At 38.7% G+C, this 20,132-nt stretch overlaps 1 protein-coding gene across 1 annotated transcript in view; it reads right to left on the bottom strand.

The window, feature by feature from the left end:
* The window catches only part of GAS2 (growth arrest specific 2), a gene marked incomplete at both ends in the record, with an annotated part of 70,996 nt that extends 66,557 nt beyond the window's left edge, over positions 1 to 4,439 (bottom strand). The window contains one exon of the mRNA XM_082283712.1: positions 4,298 to 4,439. Coding sequence (XP_082139838.1) covers positions 4,298 to 4,439 — 142 coding nt within the window. The remainder of the gene's footprint in view (positions 1 to 4,297) is intronic.
* Between the last annotated feature and the right edge of the window lie 15,693 nt (positions 4,440 to 20,132).

The raw sequence follows: 20,132 nt of genomic DNA, 5'->3' as shown, positions 1-20,132 counted from the left end.
TTCACCCTGTGACAATCTTACATAGTACTCTGTCACCTAATTTACACTAGTTTAGTTTCTAGTTCTTTTCTAATAGTAGGCAGTTTTTAACGCAGACAGAGGTCAAAGGCTGTGTTGTTCAGGGGGGTGAAACCCCTCAAAACAGGTAGAGAAATATTCTCTGCACTCTGGGTTCCCACATTTCCCACTGGCTCGATCTGAACAAATTGATGTCAAAAATACATGTTCTGTTACAGAATGCTCTTAGGCAGCAAGGTGAGCAAGAACGCTAAGCTGACGCAGATTTAACTCAGAATCAAAGAAAGACAGTTTTCTCACAGAAGACTTACCATTCTCCAACCTCAAACTTTACACCTCCTTCAACAAACTTTAAATACCTAGCCTTGTCTTCAACTTGATGCCTCTCCTAACATCCTCACCTCTGTTCCTTTTCTCCAAGCCTCCTTCACTTTTTGCCCAAGCAACTTTTACATGCATCAAACAATATTCAATGTTTACACGTCCAATTCCTCAGCATCTTGCATTCCCTGGCCCCTCAGCTATGAGCTTCTGAATCCCTCTTCCTTGTTAAGAAGAGGCCTCAGGACTGAAAACCTGGAGCCCAGCATGTCCCTGAGGTGTAGTCAATTCCACATGCTAAAAGAAGCTGGATGGAATAAAAAGACAATATAACCCAGCTTGTAAATGAACTCTGGGAATGGGGAAAAAGATTAAGAGGAAACAGAGAAACCATCTCTCTGTACCTGTCCTAAACTACAGGCTGGTAGGAGGCCTACTCCTCATGTCAGCCATTTCACAGACACACAAAAGGAAACAAGACAATACTAGAGAGTAAAGCGGACAAGCAAATCTTTCAAATTGCCATTTTGCCTCTGCTAGAAGAGTTCTGTGGCCCAAGGGTGCTAATTCCCATGTGCAGCTTGCTCAAGGTGGAAAAGAACTTTTCAGTATCCACAAAAACTTTCTACTAAAGTATATACACAATCTACCAAATTTGGAGTTTGTCAGCAGTGAAAGCATTCCTAAATGCTTCATTGGCTCTATACCTAATAGAAACAAGGCTAAGAGATGATCATGACTTGCAAGTCAGGTAAGTTAACACATCTCAGTTAGCTTTGTCACTGCCACTCTTGACTGAGCCACCAAAGCTCAACAGAGAGAATCAAGGACAGGAGACACAACATCTGTGGCTGCAATCCTCCTCTCCAGCAGACAAACCACAACACTGACATGTCCCACTTTGAAAATGCTCTAATGTACAATATTGTATTAGTTAATCCTATCTGACACGTGGATTTCATCTGCAATGTCCTTTTTCCCAGATGATAGACAGCTGAAATCTATTCAGCAATGGAGCTGTAATGACAAACTGTCCTCTCAGAAGCTCTGAGTTTCCCTGATATGGTTCCAAAAATAATTAGCAAAGTGCATACAAAAGTACTAGTGATTACTAAACAAAAACCAGCACAACAATGTCAATCCTAAATTAAATACCCGAAGTCTCAGGATTAAAAATTCTTTCAATATTATTTTCCAGCTGCACCATGTATCACAGTTTTCTAATTTATCAATTGGGTAAGGTCAAATTCTAGCTGTGCCTATTTTCTATCTGATATCAAAATACTTCATTCATATTATAAAGTGCAATATCCCAATAATGTTTTCCAGTTTGTGATTTTGAACCCACCTCGGGCTATGCTGCTGCAAAATCGTTACCATTTCAACCAGTAACACTGTATAGGACATAATTGTCTCTCCATAAAAATCTCCTAAAACACCATCACTTGATCAAACTACCTCAAAGAGTTTCAGGCCTATTCTTGCCTAATTTTTTTTTTTTAATCTGTATTTCTTTGAAAAGATTATATGTCCTTGTTGAGTCCTAGTACAGATGGATGACAAAAATATAAATGAAACAAAACATGAACCAAAATGGCAAAAGTTAAATGAAATGCAGATTAATTTCCTTAATAAATTGAGAAATCTTATGGCATGAAAACTGCCATAAGGCCACTTACAATGAAGCCACACAAGATACAGACAGAGAAAGCCAGGATGTGGATACACACAGTATTATCTGCGCTGTGTTACTTGCACATCCATGCAAGTATTTATATGTAAAGATCTACTGACCATTAATGCAAAATAAATTATTCCTTCCGCGTAGAGGGAAAAAGCCCAAAACAAATTAAAAAAGCCTTCCATATTCTTCTATCCTTTAAGATGCTGAAAAATGCGTGCTGTATATTCATTTCTATCTTACTGTTCAGCAGCATGCTCACACATCCCTTCTCTACTTAAAGTTTATCCAAATTATGCAGTAATTAAACAAAATTTGAATTCTGAGTTAATATACTCTTATGAATAATAATTATTTTAATTCACACTTAATTTATTTTGAATGTGAATTTTAACCTAATTGAATTATTAATTTAAATAACAATGTCTACATAGGAATTCAAAGCAGTCTAACAAATCACTATAATTTCAATTCATCAGCACAAACTCTGAAAAGAGGAGAGCTTGGTGCAAAAAGGTGTGGGGGAATGCATTAAGCAAATGAACTGTATATGCTGCTTAATTAAAATAAGGTTGTGCCCATTTAGTTCTGCAGTGCAGAACTTGGTGTCCATATGAAAAATCAGATATTTAATTACAGTTGGCATTTCAGAACCTCCTGCTAGTTGCTACTTTCTTGCTCAAAGAGTGACCTCATTCCTAAACTTATCACGGGGAGAACTCTGTTACAAACTGCGAACAAGCTTCTATTTGTTTTAGAGTGGATCACTAAAACTTCATTGTTTAAAACATTTAAACAATATATGGAATCCTTAATGGAATGTGCTGCTTCCAATTCAAAAAACAGTCACTTGGATTACTGTCTTGTGGTAATTGGAATGAAAATTTCTGAATTTTGTTCTGGTTTTGCATAGACAATTTTATATTCAACACTCATTAATTTAAATGGAAGTACCACACAAATATCATTTATAACACTTGCCACTTTTGCAGTTGCGGATACATAACTCAATTCAACTAAAAAATGGGTATTGTCCACTTGCAAAATACTGTGTTCTATTGACATTGTGCTTATTGACCACATCTGTCATAAGTGATATTTCCCTTTCTTTCTCTTAAAAAAGAAGAAATAGAGCAATATAGAATGTGCTGATGAAAGACACTGGATATACTCTATTACTGTATGATATCACTGAGATGGTTTAACTACAGCATTTGCCATGACAAGACACTGCCCATGTCTCACCAGAACAGATTTTCGTCTTTTTTTTTTTTTAATTAAATAAATCCTCCAAAACCATACACACCAAATTTAAAAGTGCTCATCGAAATTTTCCTCCAAAATCCCATCAACTAAAATTTCATGTAAACATAACTTCTGAAATATTTTTCTTCTCTTTATTTAATGAGAGGAATTACTGGCATGTCTCCCTTAGGATGAGGTATTGTGTAAGTCATGTATTTCTTTGGTAGTATCCTTTGTATTTACAGAGATCACACAAAAGCCATTTTTCCCTGAGTGTTCACAGCAAACAACATACTAGTTCCTGGCTTGTAGCTTCTAAATTCCACCTTCTTGGAAAATTTCATCTCACCTTCTTGGAAAATTTCATCTCAAGATGTTGTCTCCTTTCTGCCAGGGACAATCTCATTCTCTCTTTTTAATGTCTACCTGATTTTTTTTCTCAGCTTTTGGTTTGCATCGTTTTCTGAAGACAATATGCCTTGTCTTCACACACCAAGATGTACAGCTGCAACCAGTAAATCCCCAGATCCCAGCTATGATAGGTCAAACCCCTCTATGCACAGACTTCCACAGGCTTCCACAAGTCCTAGCATGCATTGCCTTATCAATTACTAGACTGTTTGATCAGCAAATGGTTTTTAATGGCTCCTTCTGTTCAAGACAGTCAGTACACCATACTCTTTAGGAGGCCTATCAATAAAAATGGAAGCCACAGGTGAAGGCAGCAATTAGCACCATTCCGTTTAATGGTATAAGTACAGAAAATACTTGCAAAAAAAAGAATTAAAAGGAAATTTGAAAGAAAACTAAACGCAGAATATATAATGTTCAGTTATGCTACTCACAGAAACATAATGGAGGCAAATTACTCATTAGCTTTTCTGACCTTGCTAACATTTGTGCTATATGGTGGTAGCTACCTAATCATAACTAACTTTATTTTTGAAACACAAAGAAATCTGAATTCCCAGCTAACAGTGGAATGAGTTATCATACTGCCCAGTATCTGCATTCCATCTTATTGTACCTTACCCAGTAGGTTTGTGAGCCACAGGGCCAAATCCTCTTTCATTGGCAGCAAGTTGGCCTCGTGTCTACTTGCAAGCCATTGACTGTATTGATGCATGTCGGAGAGGCCAGGCCCACGTGCCTTCGGGCTCAGGGCAGTGCACATTGCTTATCCGCTTGTTGTACCTGTTTAACTATATATATAAAAAAAAAAAAAGAAAAGAAAAGAAAAGAAAAGAAAAGAAAAGAAAAGAAAGCTCTTCATTATACCAAATAAAGTCTCATGCACTCCATTTTTAGAATTGTAGAAGATAATCCCATCCAGAAGATAATCCCCATCTCTGGAAGTGCTCAAGGCCAGGTCGTACAGGTCTTTGAGCAACCTGGTCCAGTGGAACGTGTCTCTGCCATGGCAGCGGGAAGGGTTGGAATCAGGTGTCTTTAAGGTCCCTTCCAACCCGAACCATTCTGTGACTCAATAGTAACAGTAGTAATTATGATTCTAAGAAATCAGATATCAGACAAACAGATGTGGATCTAACACATGGTTGCAAACATCAGTGACTGAAGCTTTGTTCTGTTAATGAATTGTTTTTGCAAGTAATTCAAAAAATCATACAGATAAATGTTAACTTCATTTGTACTCACCAAGCTACATGTTGCCAACACAACCAAATATTCTGCAAGGAATGATTAAAATCAAATCAAAATAAACATTTTGAAAATAAACAAAATAAACATTGAGTGCTAACAACTCACTATGGTGCTTGACCCAATATCCATTCAGATTAACTGGAGAGCTTCAGAGATTTTTGGATCAGGCCCAGAAAAAAACATGGGAACAACCCAATTATGCTCCTACAGCAAACTTATTAGCAATTAATAAATGCTGTAACCAGATGGAAACAATCTATTCTACAGCTTCAAAATTCTTAAAGAAAAAACTACACCAAATATATTGACTGAATAGCATTATTTCTTCAGAAAGCAGAACAGCTAGCACTGGTCACTTCCCAAATTCCCCTCTGCTTCAGTGATGACTTACTGAAACTTTAGTTTCAAGTAAGACAACTAATCTTTAGCACATGATGTATTAAGTGTTTTCAGTCACAGGAGCCACTGATGTTAGAACCACTGGACCTATATCTGTGTCTGAAGGGCTAATTCCCCACCTGCGGCAGAAGCGTGCTAAAGAAACATTATTTCTTCCTCTCTGAAAGAAACTTGCAGGAAGGAGCTGAGATACTTCCTTGCCTAGTAGGCTGTAGACTACATCAGCCAGCAGACACAAGGTCTTGTACAGGTGGCACTAGACAGACATTAAGTGAATGTGAGACCCATAAGGAATAGTCCTTTGCCTATTGTCAACTGGCTGATCCACACCAATTGTGGTAAGACATGTCAACTGGTTTCAGCTTACAATAATCTGCCAACACTTTCTTTCTGTCCTTTTCATACCTTTCATACCAGGTAGGAGATATGTGTGACTTTAAAAACAACAGCAGAAAAAAGAACAATTTGTTATACTATCTATTATGGCCTGAATAATGAGGATACTGAAAACAATTTGTTTGTCAAAAAAGGAAAATATTTACTAAATGTAAAAAAAATTGCCTTTCCGTAAAATTGTGCTGTAACTGACCTTTCCAAATGTATTTGTACTAAAATACTCCAGCATTTTTTAACCCTACTCTGTGTAACTAAATTCCATGTTCGCAAAAGATCTGCTTAAGCTCTTGTTGACAGTACCTCACCCCAAGTCCTAAAGTTTAGCTTGCCCTTGAGATAGGCACAGCTTTCACTACAAATATACTTCTACCTGAAATTAGACATTTTTTTTCAGTTGGGGAGAAGCAAAAATATACATTAAAAAGATTTATTCTCTTGTATAAACACATATTTCTGAATTATGAGTAGATTTTACATTTTTCTAACAAAAAAAATCCTTATGTATCAAAGTTTGTTTGAAAGCAGAGGAGTTTAAGGCAGACTTAAGAACATAACTTATGCACAGTTCTGTTGTGAAACTGACTTTGTAAAAATGTCAGCTTAGATTTATGGCTTCCTGGTTAATTAAATTCAAATCATACCTGTTCATTTAGGGCAGGCTGCAAGGGAGGGGAGGAAGAAGACTTGGAATGTTAGCTCTGCAAAAATCAATCTGGAATGCCACTCTCAAAATATATTGATTCAGACTAGAAGCTACCAACACCTAAGGAATTTCAATGACAGTATATTTAAAGTTTCTCCAAGTCACTCAGAACCACATAAATTAGTCTTTCAAATCACTGCTTCATTCTAGATAGAAACAGAGGCAAGACAGATAACTGACACCAGTTGTCTTCAAAGATTATACAGGAAAAATCAAGTATCTATCATGTACTTGCTTTCCAGAAGGAGCCCACAAATAATTTTGACCAATTTCTGGAGTCTGTAACTTCCACTGATACACTGAGAACTAAAAATTAGTTTGTTCTCCTGAATTACCTCTGAAATGATAGCAGTAAAATACAATTAAAAAAAAAAAAAAGAGACAGAGAGAGTGTGTTCTTATTCTTGAGTGTATGTATCTAAATATTTAGGAAAATCCTGCAATTTATTTATTTTTACATACAGATTGGAAAAAAAACAACAGAAAAAGCAGAACTGCTTTACTAAAGGAACCTGTTAGACCCTGCACCTCTTCACTGGGAATAATTTCCCAGTTCATACATGCTTTGTGGAGGGGGTTAGACTGGATGACCCTTGAAGGTCCCTTCCAACCTAAATTTATTCTGTTATTTTATATTTCAAGGATGCACAGAGCAATATTAATCATGAAACTCTACACCGGGTCTGCCCTGCTAGAAGGGTAAAAATTGGCACACACACTGAGCTGTGTTAAGAAGCAAACAGCAGGCAGTACCCTTTTCTTTCACCCTACTTCATCACTTCCAAGACCATGTATATGAAGTGCCCTATGGGAACCTGGGGCTAATTAATCACCAACATTATGATATGCCTGACAGTCAGCCAGATACAATACAGGCTGCTGACACTGGTGAGGCTGAAGTAATTCTATGGTCTCAAAGCTACGTTTCTTTAAGACATGAGAAAACTGAAAGAAGGCTTCTTAAACAGCTACACAGAAGCAGTCTAGGTTTCCCCATCAGTACACGGAAGAGGCACTGCAGTCTATTTACACTTCAGGCCTGTTTCTGTGGAAATGCAGAATAGAGAATTGGGGGAATAGGGATGTTATTTCAGTCTCTAAAATACAGTGTTGTCCTTAAGTATATTTCATACTGACCTAACTCAGTAATCAGGCTGTGTAAAGTCCTCAAGAAATTTTTGAGACTCATTCAGGGAAGAAAAGTGGGAGAACAAAGATCTTGGAGAATGCAAGTTTGCTTCAGTTTCATAATAACTGTGGTAGTAAGGAGAAAAAAGAGAGACAAGAAGGGTACTCTGAGATTAAGGCAGTTTCCATAAGACGCATTCTCAGGAGAAACTGGAAAGATACCAAAAGCCAGACAGACAGGTGACAAAAGTCTCTAGAAGGTGAAAATGATTCAGGCATCTCTATACTGGGTCTAGGTCTGCTTGCAATAGTAACGCTGAATTAAAATAGTGTATGCACTAATTTGTAAAGTGGGCATGCAAAATGAGGACTGGGGAATGAGAAAGTTAATATTGATGAAGAGCCTGAAGAATTACAGAAAAATCACATACAATCCAGCCTTACCTCTGTGTAAGTTTTCATTTCCAAAAAAACCCCAAATTTTTCACTTACCACTACTTCTCTGAAAACGTGCCCTACACTTCAGTAAAATCCACAAAATTCCTACCTTGGATTTTTAAAATTAATTCTTAAAAAATTAAAACTCAGCTTTCAAGGAGCAGAGTATCTCCTGTTGCAAATTCTACTGGAGGTCAGTTATCAAACTGGAAGCATCAGAAACTTTCAAGCTCTGAATTATTCTTCATGCAAACACTGATCGCTACTGAACTTGTTAAGTTTAACTTAAGCCTCACAACACTTCAGTACTGAAGTACCCAAGTTCCATTCAAATGTTCATCTACTTCATCAGTTGTACTAGCACATACATATCAGAACTTCATCACATAATAGTTGGGATCCATGAAGAAGCCAAAATGAGATAGTATGTGAAGGTGACAGCAACTGAGTCCTGAGCTCCTTCAAGATCCATTTCAAGATTCTTCCCTGTGGTGAAGGCCAGGCTCTTGTTTCATCACTCAGATACCTTCAAATCTCTTCCTTAAAATGTCTTAATATATTTATTTTTTAGTGAACTGAAGAAAAGTTTGTTGAAAATTTATCAATGAGGAGTTTGGTCCGAGGAATGGACTAACTTGCATCAGAAGCAGACAGCAGCTTTCAAGGATACATCACCGCAGCTGAGGCAAGCCTCTGGCTCCAACAACTATTTCATCCTTTCCTTTTGGCAAACAAAGTATGAACAAAGTAGCGAAAAAATATTGGGTTTCCTAATCTCAGTACTTTCTAACAGCAACATCAAATCATCATATATACAGCTGTTTAAAACTAGCCAACACAAACATGTCAAATATTTTATAGACTGTTGCACTTCTCTGTAAACTGTTGAGGCTGACCTGGTACGCAGAAGAATTCTCAAAACTTACCTCTAAATGCTTTAAAGCAACTGCTTCCCCCTACTATTCAAAATGTAGATGAGGAACAGTCTTTGACTGCTTTTCATCCTGTTTTGTTACAGGTCATATTTATGTGGCACAACCCTTTTTTTGACCTCTCTCAATAAGAAGATGACATCTCAAATTCCTAGACTTATTGTCTAGATGAAGAATTCAGTGTGGGATGGTTTACAGTACACCCAGAGATGTGTATCAGATTCAACACAATAAAAGGTCCTATTTCTCTCTGTTTGCTCCTCCTGAACAGTGAAGTTCTTATTTTGCTTTACAGTACTGCATTTAGTTATCTGTGTATTGCAGTTCACAGCTTGTATTTTGTCAGCAGTGTAACCTTACACTATCTGATGATTGTTATCAGTGATCATCAGGTGAAAGCAATGAGAATCAAACAAGTGATCTTCTGTATTTCTACTGGCTTTTGTTGAGGTTAAATGGTAGAAAAAAAGGAATCAAGAATGATACACTGTACTCAAAACACACAGGAGGCAAAGACTGTTTAATCTAGAAAGTAAAACTGGATGCACAATGAAGCACTCACAGTTGCAGATCCTCAGATTCAATTCCCTTTCCTATTCCAACCAACCTCCTTACCTGTAAAATTGTGATAATTTTCTTCAACCAAATGTAAAAAGGGAGGAAAAAATACTCCGTATAGGAAAAATGTACATATAAAAGCTTGCATGTATGCATAGATATACATACAAAGAAAATACATGTGCTCTACCCCGCTAGCTAATCATATAAACCAGTAAGTTTTTACTCCAAATTACCCATCCGGTTCCAGCATATATACATAACAGCTTATACTCAGTAGCTGCTGGCTATGCAGTGCTCTCTATACCACATTGTTGCTTCAACCTGATTCCCAATTACAACATGTGGATTAATCCTCAAATGAAAGGAGGTACTTGAACCATTTCTTTCAGCTTGCTCCTACATACAATCCTTCCAGGTCAGGAACAAAGAAATCTTGCTGAGTCACTTGCTCTTTATGACTTAGTTTAAGAATTAGCATAGATGTTAAGTATCCAGTGAAACAAGCATTTTTCTTTGTATTCAGTTAGAAAAGAATAAAAATAAGTTAAAAGTGTCTGTGGAGGGAAAAAAATACATCATAAAGCAAATGCAGAACTCCCTACAGGGATCAATCAAATCACCTCTGATGCAAAGGTCCTACACGATGTGCCCTTTGCACCATAACAGCTTGACAGGGACACTGTGCACAAACATCGTGTTTGGCCCACCCAGGCACTATTGCCTAGCAGGCAAGTTCATTGACTGGCTCTGTGCAGTTGGCAGCCAAACCAGAGTTATCCAGGACTGAAGATCTGCACATATGCCAGTTCAGTGGCCTAGTTGCTCTACAAAGCTGGAACAACTGGAACAGAAGATGGCAAACCTCTACCTCAGACCCTGGGTTCAAAGACTCTTCTTCATAAAATCTTCATAGGATTAAATATGCAGGCTTTAAGCTTGTGCAATGAAATCTGTTATAATATGACTGAGGAAGCATATTAGCCAGCAGCTGTAGAAGAAACTAAACATCATACACACAACTGTGCAACTGCTTTACTGTCAGTGATAGAGGGAACAGACAGCAACTTAGACAAGAGCAGCAAGTTTTTCTCTGAAGGAACTGGAACTTGAGCACTAGACTGTACATTGGCTTTGACAGTGGGGTATCAGCTATAAATGCAGACAATCTCCTGCTGTCTTAAAGAGAAGGTAATGCTACTGGAAAGCAGCCAACCTGGAAGGAGCGGAGACAGAGGATCAAAAGCCAGAACAGAGCTCATGAGTGTATCTGGCAAGGGTCTCTGCTGGATCTCCCTGCTAGTTCTAATCACCTCAAGCAGATGGAAAAGAACAGAACTTTTGAAACTTTTGCTAGAGTTTAAGTGGACTGCGTGAAGCATTCACTTACTGTAACGGCACGTTGGGTGCAAAAAAAGGCTTAAGATTCAATGTTCATAAACAAATTAGGCTGCAGAATGAAATGCATAATTGTGCAAGTAGAAATGAAGCTGCCCACAATTTGGGACCCATATTGTAATCACCACCTTCACATCATCAAATACCAGTTTTATAGACATACCACAACCAAAGATAAGTACACTTGCATTTTAAAACTTACTTCAGTTTTCCTGTCTCAGTGTTGACATATTTTTCAGATTTGGAGAGTATAACATCAGTTCATAGACTAAAGGCTGCTCTTGTTTTTCCACCCCCTCACCCATATATATACGTCTGTGTATACACACACATATATGCAGAAAGAGGGAAAAAAATACATGAATGCCTTCCTTTGAGAGCCATAAAAATAACTAAAAAATTTTGATTTTTTAATGTCAGGAAACTGTTCGCTATGGTAAGATCTGCAAGACAAAGGAATGACTTTCCCAACTGAAACTGTGAAAGTTCCCTTTCTTGAAATCCTAAAAATGGACTAAAAGAAGCAGTAAGAAAAAAACCAGAGACTTGCCACTCACTACTAGATGTTACTTAGTCAATCTTTACCACCTGCAACTTCCAGTTTACTACAGAAGAGTAATCAGTCTCATTTTGCCCTTTTACGTACATAAAAACAAACACAATCATTTTAAAAGTCATTCTGCTACTACCTCACATAGCTCCTCTTCAAGAGCTATTTGCAGAGCTTTCCCTTCTGTAAGAAACAATAGGTCATTCTTGTCTGCAACATCCTAAATACATGTACCTTACATATAATCTTAACTTCACTCATTCATCAACAAGCAGATAAAACTTAAACTGACAAATGCAACAAGCATATCATTATAAGGAAATTTAATTTTTCTAGTTTTTTTATTATCCTTATAAACTATTCCACAATCAATTTAGCCCAAGGTTTCTGGAGTTTTCCCAGATTAACTTGGAGCATAGTGAACACAGGAGCAGGGGGAGGGGCACTGAAAGGGAACCGACATCTGAAATTCATTAATCAATTAGAATTTTTCATGGCTTACATCAAAATGTGATCTACACTGACAAAGTAAGTTTTAATCACAAGAAGCCTTTGTCCTTTACATTACAAATATACATTACAAGTGTCTCCAGTACTTAGAGGGGAGGATGGAGAACCTGGCACAACAGCTTACCTATACTTTAGACCTGTAAGGCCCTTGGTCTGAGGTCAGACCAAAAAAAAGTTAACTGCACTTAAACATCTGATCTAATCATTAGAAATCTAGACATTTTCAGGACTATGCCTAGTAGAAACAATTTTATTGCCTTGATAATGTCTTCCTTACCAAAAGGAAAGCAGAAAGTCTTTCTCACACAGACAAAAACAAAACTTTAGGAACATTCAATATATACTTGCTCTGAAAATTATAACTCCTGGAAACTGAGCCTGATTCCTAACACTGTCCAAAACCTTTGAAGTTGATTCCTCTTTGCCTGGCTCTTACTGTATGTTTTTCTGCTTGTCTAAGCAAAATAGCCATTAAAAATTAGTACAAAAGAAATTTCAACCTCCACCAGTTAGAAAAAGAAATACATATTTAAACTGACATACCACATCTCACAAGGAGTAGAAGTGTCTCTTGCTGCAAGGATACCATGCAGACAGTACTACAAGCTGACTTTCAGTCATCAGCTTTGCTTTTAATTATAATGTTCCATTTCTAAATCTTGTCCTAAAATTAGTGTTAAGTTTAACGGAGAGGTGTAAAGTGGAGTTGAAGAGGTACTTGGGATTTAAATTTAAATAAGACTGTGGGTAAAATAAATAAAGTGACCAAATAAGTCAGTAGGATAAAGTAAGTGACAGCTGTAACTTGAGGATAGTATTGACTCTTCAGCACTTCACCACCTTCATATAGGTTTGACCATGGTTCCAACAAGGGCAGTATAATCCGGATCAGATGGCCTACGGCACCATACAATATGAATTTAAGAATGTCCTGTTCAGAAACTCCCTATTAAATCACAATCCACATCACAAAACCCATCATAAAACTGTTACAATTGGCACAGCGTCTACTTCGCAATGAAACAAAAAATACATTATTTAATGTACATAGAAGACCAATAATACTTCGTTCATTTTTCATTTCAAAGTAATGTCAGAAGTATGCTGCAGCTGCACTGGGGAGCCTGCAAGGCATCCGTCCTGGTGTCCCAAGAGCTGTACTCCCCTGGGAGCGTGCAAAGACAGCAGGCTCAGATGACACCATTGCAGCAGGATGCACATAGCAATCCTAGATAGGGATGACAGCAACCTTCATTCCTTACACGTAGAGCGTTAGTGGAGAAACAGAGCCTCCTTAAAGGTGAAACTCTATCCTCAGAGATTTGAATCTAGAGCCTGAGAAGGAAAGCAAGGGCCCTGGAAGGGCGGCTTTTGGCACAAGAGGGGTCTCGTCCGCCTGCCTCTGGGGGCGGCGGAGGCGCGAGCTGGGAGCGCCTGGCGCAGCCGCCCGCGCTGCAGCGAAGCTCGGCCGCCTCCTGCGCCGCAGCTGCCGCAGCCTCACATGCGGACGCTCGCCACCTCCCGCGGGCGCTGCAGACGTACAAACCCGCCCTCCTCCTCTCGCACTACCAGCACCCCAGGGCTGCCTAGAGAAACCACAAAGATAAACCAGAGGTTGGGGCCAGGGGTGAGCGCGGTGAGTAAGAGCCACCCACCCCCGTCCCTTCTTGCCCGCCCCGCTCTCACCCGCCGCGGAGTCCGAAGCGTTTGTCCTCCTCGGGGCCCCTCCACACTCAGGCTGAGCTAATGGTTTTGCCATGAGTGCTGGAAGTGCTGCTCCCAGGTCTGCCCCTCGGGGGCAGGACCAAGCAAACCCGCCGCGGGCCCCGGCCCTCCGCGGGATGCCATGGGCAGCCCGCCAACAACCCGCAGCCTCGCCGCGGTGAGCCCCGGGAGAACCACGCGTGGACCTCCGCCACACACCCACGCACACTCTCATTCCGCCTCCGTGATGCTTTCAAACTCCCACGTTTGAAAAGCTCTCCTTAGAGAGAGAGAGAGGAAAAAAAATCCACACCAAAACCCCACAAACCCCCACAACCAGACAGCAGCAGCAGCCACCCCCGTCGTGCGGCGCGGTGCCCGCCACCGAGCCGAGCCTTGCTGCTCCCTCGACGTACCCCCGCGGCCGCCTTGGGACATGGCGGGAAAGGAAACAAAAGCACCTACTCCGCAATGAAGAGCCGCTGGGCAAAGATCACCTTCCCGCTTCGCTCCGGCCCCTTTCTCTTTAAACTCGAGAACAGACGGCGAGACACACGAAACGCCCTCAAGTTAAAGGAGCCCGCGTGGCCAACTCCGCCGTAAGGGCAGCAACAAGCCCCGCTGGTGCAGGCAGGGCTCCCACCTTGGCGGGGAGGAGGGAGCAGGGAGGCAGAGCTCCCACCTTGGCCGGGGCGTGCAGGAAGGCAGACAGGCAGAGCTCCCACCTTGGCCGGGAGGGGGAAGCAGGCAGGCAGGGCTCCCACCTTGGCCGGGGCGGGCGGGAAGGCAGGGCTCCCACCTTGGCTGGGGGGGAACAGGCAGGGCTCCCACCTTGGCCCGGGCAGGCAGGCAGTGCTCCCGGGGCCGCACTCGCTGCCCTCTCGCCTCCGGCAGCCGCCGCCGTCTCCCCGAGCGGAGCTGAGCGGGCCGGTAGCAGCCGCGCTACCTCTCTTCATACTTCTGTTCGCTCAGCTCGATGCTCTCTTTAGGAAACCCGGTTTTGTTTTGTTTTACACTTCTCCCCTCCCCCCTTTTCCCCCCCTCTTTTTTTCTTTTCTTTTTTTTTTTTTTCTCTCTGACACCAATTTCCTATCCTTCAGCAGTCCGAACTGACTGAACGGAAGTTCAAGACTTAGTTTTTTCAGAGGGACGGCAAACGCAGTTCACACTGATTTACCCTTGAAATGCTGAGATATTGTATTACAGCCCTTGGCAGCGAGTTGGTTCTTGGTTCCATTTCTCTTTTATTATTGCGCCCTTTTCAAGATTTGTGGTTGTGGAAAAGGAAAGAAAAGGAGAAAAGAAAATGTCACAACCAAGATAAAACTTTGTTTTTTCTTTAATTTGACTATTATCTCTGGAATTTTTTTAACACTTACAGGCATATCTTTTAATTGTCACTTTTTTTTTCTTTTTTTTTTTTTTTCTGGCTAAAGAAATATCTTGGGGAGTTTTCTTTATTGAATATTTCTCCAAAACCATTTCAGGCCACCTTGTAGTCCATCTTGAATAAAAAAGTATGCTGTTCATAAACTGATCATTCATATTACACATTTAAGAGTGATGGGTAGAGGTTTGGCTTGTTCTTGTTATCTGTTCTTCATTTGCCAAGCTAACTTTTAGCACACCATTATTTCAGTCATTTCATTCTCACCTTACGTCATTTTTGTGATTCTTCAACATTTTGTTAAATGTCAGAGATAACCTTCTCCAACTGTTGTTTTTTCACTTATTCCCGGCAAACCAAAGCCCCTTTTGTGAATTCAATAGTAGGAAACAGATGTTCAGAGTTTTGCTTCTCTTAATGCATCAATGTAGATTGTCTTGTTGAGTTTCCTAATGGTATCATGCTATCACTTTCAGTGAGAGTGTTCCAGACAAACTGTGCACTTATTTTTCTTTGACAGTGTAGAGTCACTTAAATTGTTCTAGTCAAAACACATTATGTATAATTATACTGAAAGAATTGTTTTAACTTCATTGCTGAAACACACATCAAACCGACCCATATTTTTTTATTTACATTGATTTCTTTGTACACTGATCTGCTAGGAAAACTTGATTTGTGTAATTAATGCTGGGCTATTTCTCAAAAATTGCACTCTAAGCAAATTCCTATTCTCTGAGTAGCAGATATTCATTCCTGGCCAATCAAATGCACTCTTGTTATTTATTGTATTCCTATACTATTATTATGCTTTTCTGATGGGCTATTAACTGCTGTGATGAGTGCTACTTAAATAAGAGCAGTTCATTAGCATGCTGATATAGTTAACTGCGATGAGCTCTAGCCATGTACTATGTGAGTAACAGCACACAATTAAATTACCTCCTAATTTTGATCCAGTTAACAAAATCTTAATGCCCCTGGTCAAGACTTTTTTCATTGGCTCATCCAGTTTTTTGCTCAGAAAAAAAAAAAAAAGGAGAAAAAAAAGCCCTAAAAAGATATCCTAAAAATGCACTGGGTTTGAACCAATGGCGAGCTGATGAACTGATTCCTGAATGCACTTGCTTATCTTACAGTTTTTACCTGACCTTGAGAAAGATTTTTTGTTATTTAATAAGGAGCAGCAATTTAAATCCAATTTATGTCAACTTGATATAAAAACCAGCTTGAGATGAGAAGACAAATTTTGTTATAATGTCCCCTGTACTTAAAAGTCCTGCCAATTTCTAGAAAAGTTGAATAACATTCCCGTAAGCAACAGTTACATCTTGACTAGAAGCTTCTCATGGTTCATATTCTCTGGAAGTTACAAGATTCCTACTAAGCTTAGGAGTAATTCTGCACAGGGAGTTAAGCTGAGGTTTTTCCAGATGCCATGCAATAAATCTTATATGAGCATTTGCATAGGTACCAGTGGGAAGGACTGAAAAAGCAGTTGTAAGATTTTGAAGCTGAAGTTGGTTGTGCACTCCTTTATACGGTCAGTTTGTACCAAAGGATAATCTAATAACATGAGAGTAAAATACTTTGCATTCATAGATACTTCACCTATGTATCTTTTTCTATTGAAGATTGATAATAGACAAGCAATATGTAACGTAACATCCAGTACAAGAGTTAAGAAAAACAAAAAACTGAAGGTTAGGTCAAATCTTACACAAGCAAAAGTGACAGAAACACAGTGCCAAGTATGCATCTGAAATGTCTATTATATGGATGTATGGAAGTTTCAGTAGCAACATCACAATTATGAACAAACTGAGATTCACACTTCTTTCACCATTTAACATTAGAATTTGGCTTTCAAATTTGACACAGTAACTTTGGAGCCTGAACAGAATCATATTTTCTATGTAAGGTTATTTCAATAACAGCCTTGCTTACCTTTGCAGAGGAAATACACAAAAGTTTCCTTGTGAAATGCTATCATTTTCATTAGTCCTCCACATAATCAATCTTAGGTCCTCACACTTTCAGCCTCCTGTGTCCACATGTTCTGATAATACTTTTGATAGTCTACTTCCAAACAAACAACAGGATGAATGGCTACATGAGTAAACAATGATTTGAAGACAGACATAGGAAAGGAGAGGGAGGACTTACTGTGACTGAGGAAGATAAAGCATATTTGGAAGTCATAGGTGCATGTGGGAAAGCTGAACAATATTAATACCATGACAAAATGGTTCATACACATTGTCATCTAGATAATATTCCTTTCCTACTGTTAAAATTATTTCTCATAATATATGTGTGTATGTGGCTGAGATGCAACAAATTCTATCTAAAGATGTCATAAGCTTTCTATAATTTAGGACAAAACCCCCCAGGATTAAAGATTCTGAAAGATTTACTTGGTTTCAGATTGTAAACCTTGATGCATAGATAATTAGAGATTAAACTCTGGAGCACAAGGTCAGCAAGGATGACCACAATGGCCCATCTTATCTGTGTAATTCCTCAGCCCTTTTCTAAAAACTGTCTTATAATCAGCACCTCTGATGACCTTTGAGCGCTGTATCGTTCTGTTATCAGAATTTTCTTGTGAAGGTACCTTGCAGGTCCTTTACAAATGGGAGAGAAAATTTCCTAGATCAAAGGTTTCTCAATGCCCAGGGAGCTGAAACAGCAATCACTGAATGGGAGGAAGAAAAGAGACCAAGAGAAAGACAAGGTAGAGTGGAGGATGAAGTTCTCAGCAGGCAGAGACACAGGCATCTGTCTTGTCATATCTGTTGATCCCACTTTCCTGCTAATTTTCCAAATTACCTAAACACTCCTTCTTCCATATGTAATTAATGTCACAACTGACCAGTAAAAAAAAAGCGGTCAAATATAATGGATACAATGAAATTAATGACTGGCAACCCAATTCTGTACCAGCTCCTAAAATACGTACATTAAACAGGACAAACCTTGGTCAACTAAAAGAAAAGAGATGGGAGAGAGCCACTGAGTTGTGTAGCAGAAATGCTGTGTTAAATGTATATTGAGTTGAGAATATCATACCGGCTGATTTTCTTGCTTTTTGCCATTAAAGGAACTATATAATTAAATTATTTAACTGAAAATTAAATAAGTTTGAAATGCAGAAATAGATTTGCTTTATTCTTTTTTTCAGTACCTGCCACAGAAGTTAAAATTCAAAAAATAGAATCACAGGTGACAAAAATTTGCTGATATTTGAGTCAGTTTGTTAGACTATGAGCAGCCACGAGTGCAGAATGTGTTTCATAAATCACCCAGTATTGTCCCAATATTATGGTACTTACTTTGCCAAAAATTTCCATGTCTTCCTTGACTTTTAAAAAAGGCAGAGTAGTCAATAGCCTTGCAGGCCTGAGATCAATAAAAATAGCCTTATGGAACTCGCTTAAATATATTGCACTAACTGGTGTCAGATACACCTTATTTTACATTTTTTTCTAAAACAGTTGGAATATAATGTATAAATCTCAGTTAAAATATGTCCTTTGTATGCAATTTTAAGAATAGTGGGAAAAATGAAATGGGTAGAATTTAAAATTATTTCAGTTATGCATCATTTTCTATTTTCATTACCATGAAAATAAGACAAGCTGTAAGTTAATTCCGTCCTCTTATAATTCAGCTCAACACACACAATGCCTTCGCAGTCAACCAAACTTTATCAAACCTGCAATGGAAGGGTCATGTTAAAGCTCTATGAATAAACTTCAAACAACACCTTTACCATAAAAGTAGCATGTTTTGTCCTTCCACCTTGTAAACTTACTATGCAAGAACTGTACTTTCTATCCATATAATTATATATAACTAAAAATAATTACAATTTTAATGAAATTTTGGTTTACTCTTAAATGTGAAACTGAGTGCTCTAATCTAAGAGAAGCCAATTTTCATTATTTCAAGTCCAAATACAAGCTAACTGTTTCCTCTGCATCATATTTACTAAAACTTACCTACTTCTAATCTTTTGGAGTAATGTTCCTTAGTGTCAGGGAAAACACCCAGATGAAATTTGATTCAATAACACAGATTTCTATTATCATGGAGATGCTTGGATTGATGTAGTGTATACCAGCATACACAGAATCTCAGAAGATCCAGGTCTATAGTATGTGCATCACTTGGACAAACATTATAGAATAAATGCTCACAATTCTGATTTATATAGAATGGTATTATTTGGTTGAATGTCATAATTGTTTATCCATGGATACAGAACATGCAGTTGACATGAACAACTATACAATGATTACCAGGCCAAAGTCTATGTTCTGTTTGACAAAGCACAATGATCTGTCTCTAAACGAACAGTGCCTTAAACATGAATGAAGCAGACAGTTATTATTAATTTTTTCTTAAATATGAGGACCTCAGTTACTACATTGATAAAGATGATTTAAATCCCTACCTATACTGGGTAGGCCTCATAACACCTTCCTTTCACCTTTCACTTCTTGGAGTGAAATCAATGATACCCTCACATACAGAACTCTAAACTTTTCTAACTATAGCTCATACTACACTGTCTTCTTCACAAGACGATGTAGCAATTGAAAGTGATTGAGATGTATAGCAACTTAATCTGACTCAGATATCTGTCAGAACTAGCCCAAATGTAAATGAAGCGATGGTCTCCATTCCTGTTCCTTATATTTTGCAAGACCTAGATTTTGTGGTTGGTCTCTACTTGGGATGGACAAATCATTAAAATAGGATGCTATCTGAGGTCACATAGAAGCACCAGATTTTAACTGCTGACATCACAAGAAGAGCAATGAGAAAAAGAGGATCTAAACAGCTATCACTGCCACATTGTCTTCTTGTGTGTGTTTCGGAATAATTTTATCAGCTTGTTGTTTTATAGTAGCTGAAACAAAATACAACTAATTTTCATACGAATTAACAGATGAATGCTGTGCTTTGGGAGGCAATTTTTACAAAGAGTTCTCATGCACACATTGCAATTTCTTGAAACCTGCAAAATTTCCAGACCAAGAATACCAGAAGACCAATTAGTTTTTCAGGAACTCAAAAATTATTTTAAACAAAAA

This window comes from Coloeus monedula (assembly GCF_965178545.1).
Source record: "Coloeus monedula genome assembly, chromosome: 6".
Classification (NCBI taxonomy): Eukaryota; Metazoa; Chordata; class Aves; order Passeriformes; family Corvidae; genus Coloeus; species Coloeus monedula.
This window is presented reverse-complemented; position numbering and strand designations above follow the sequence as displayed.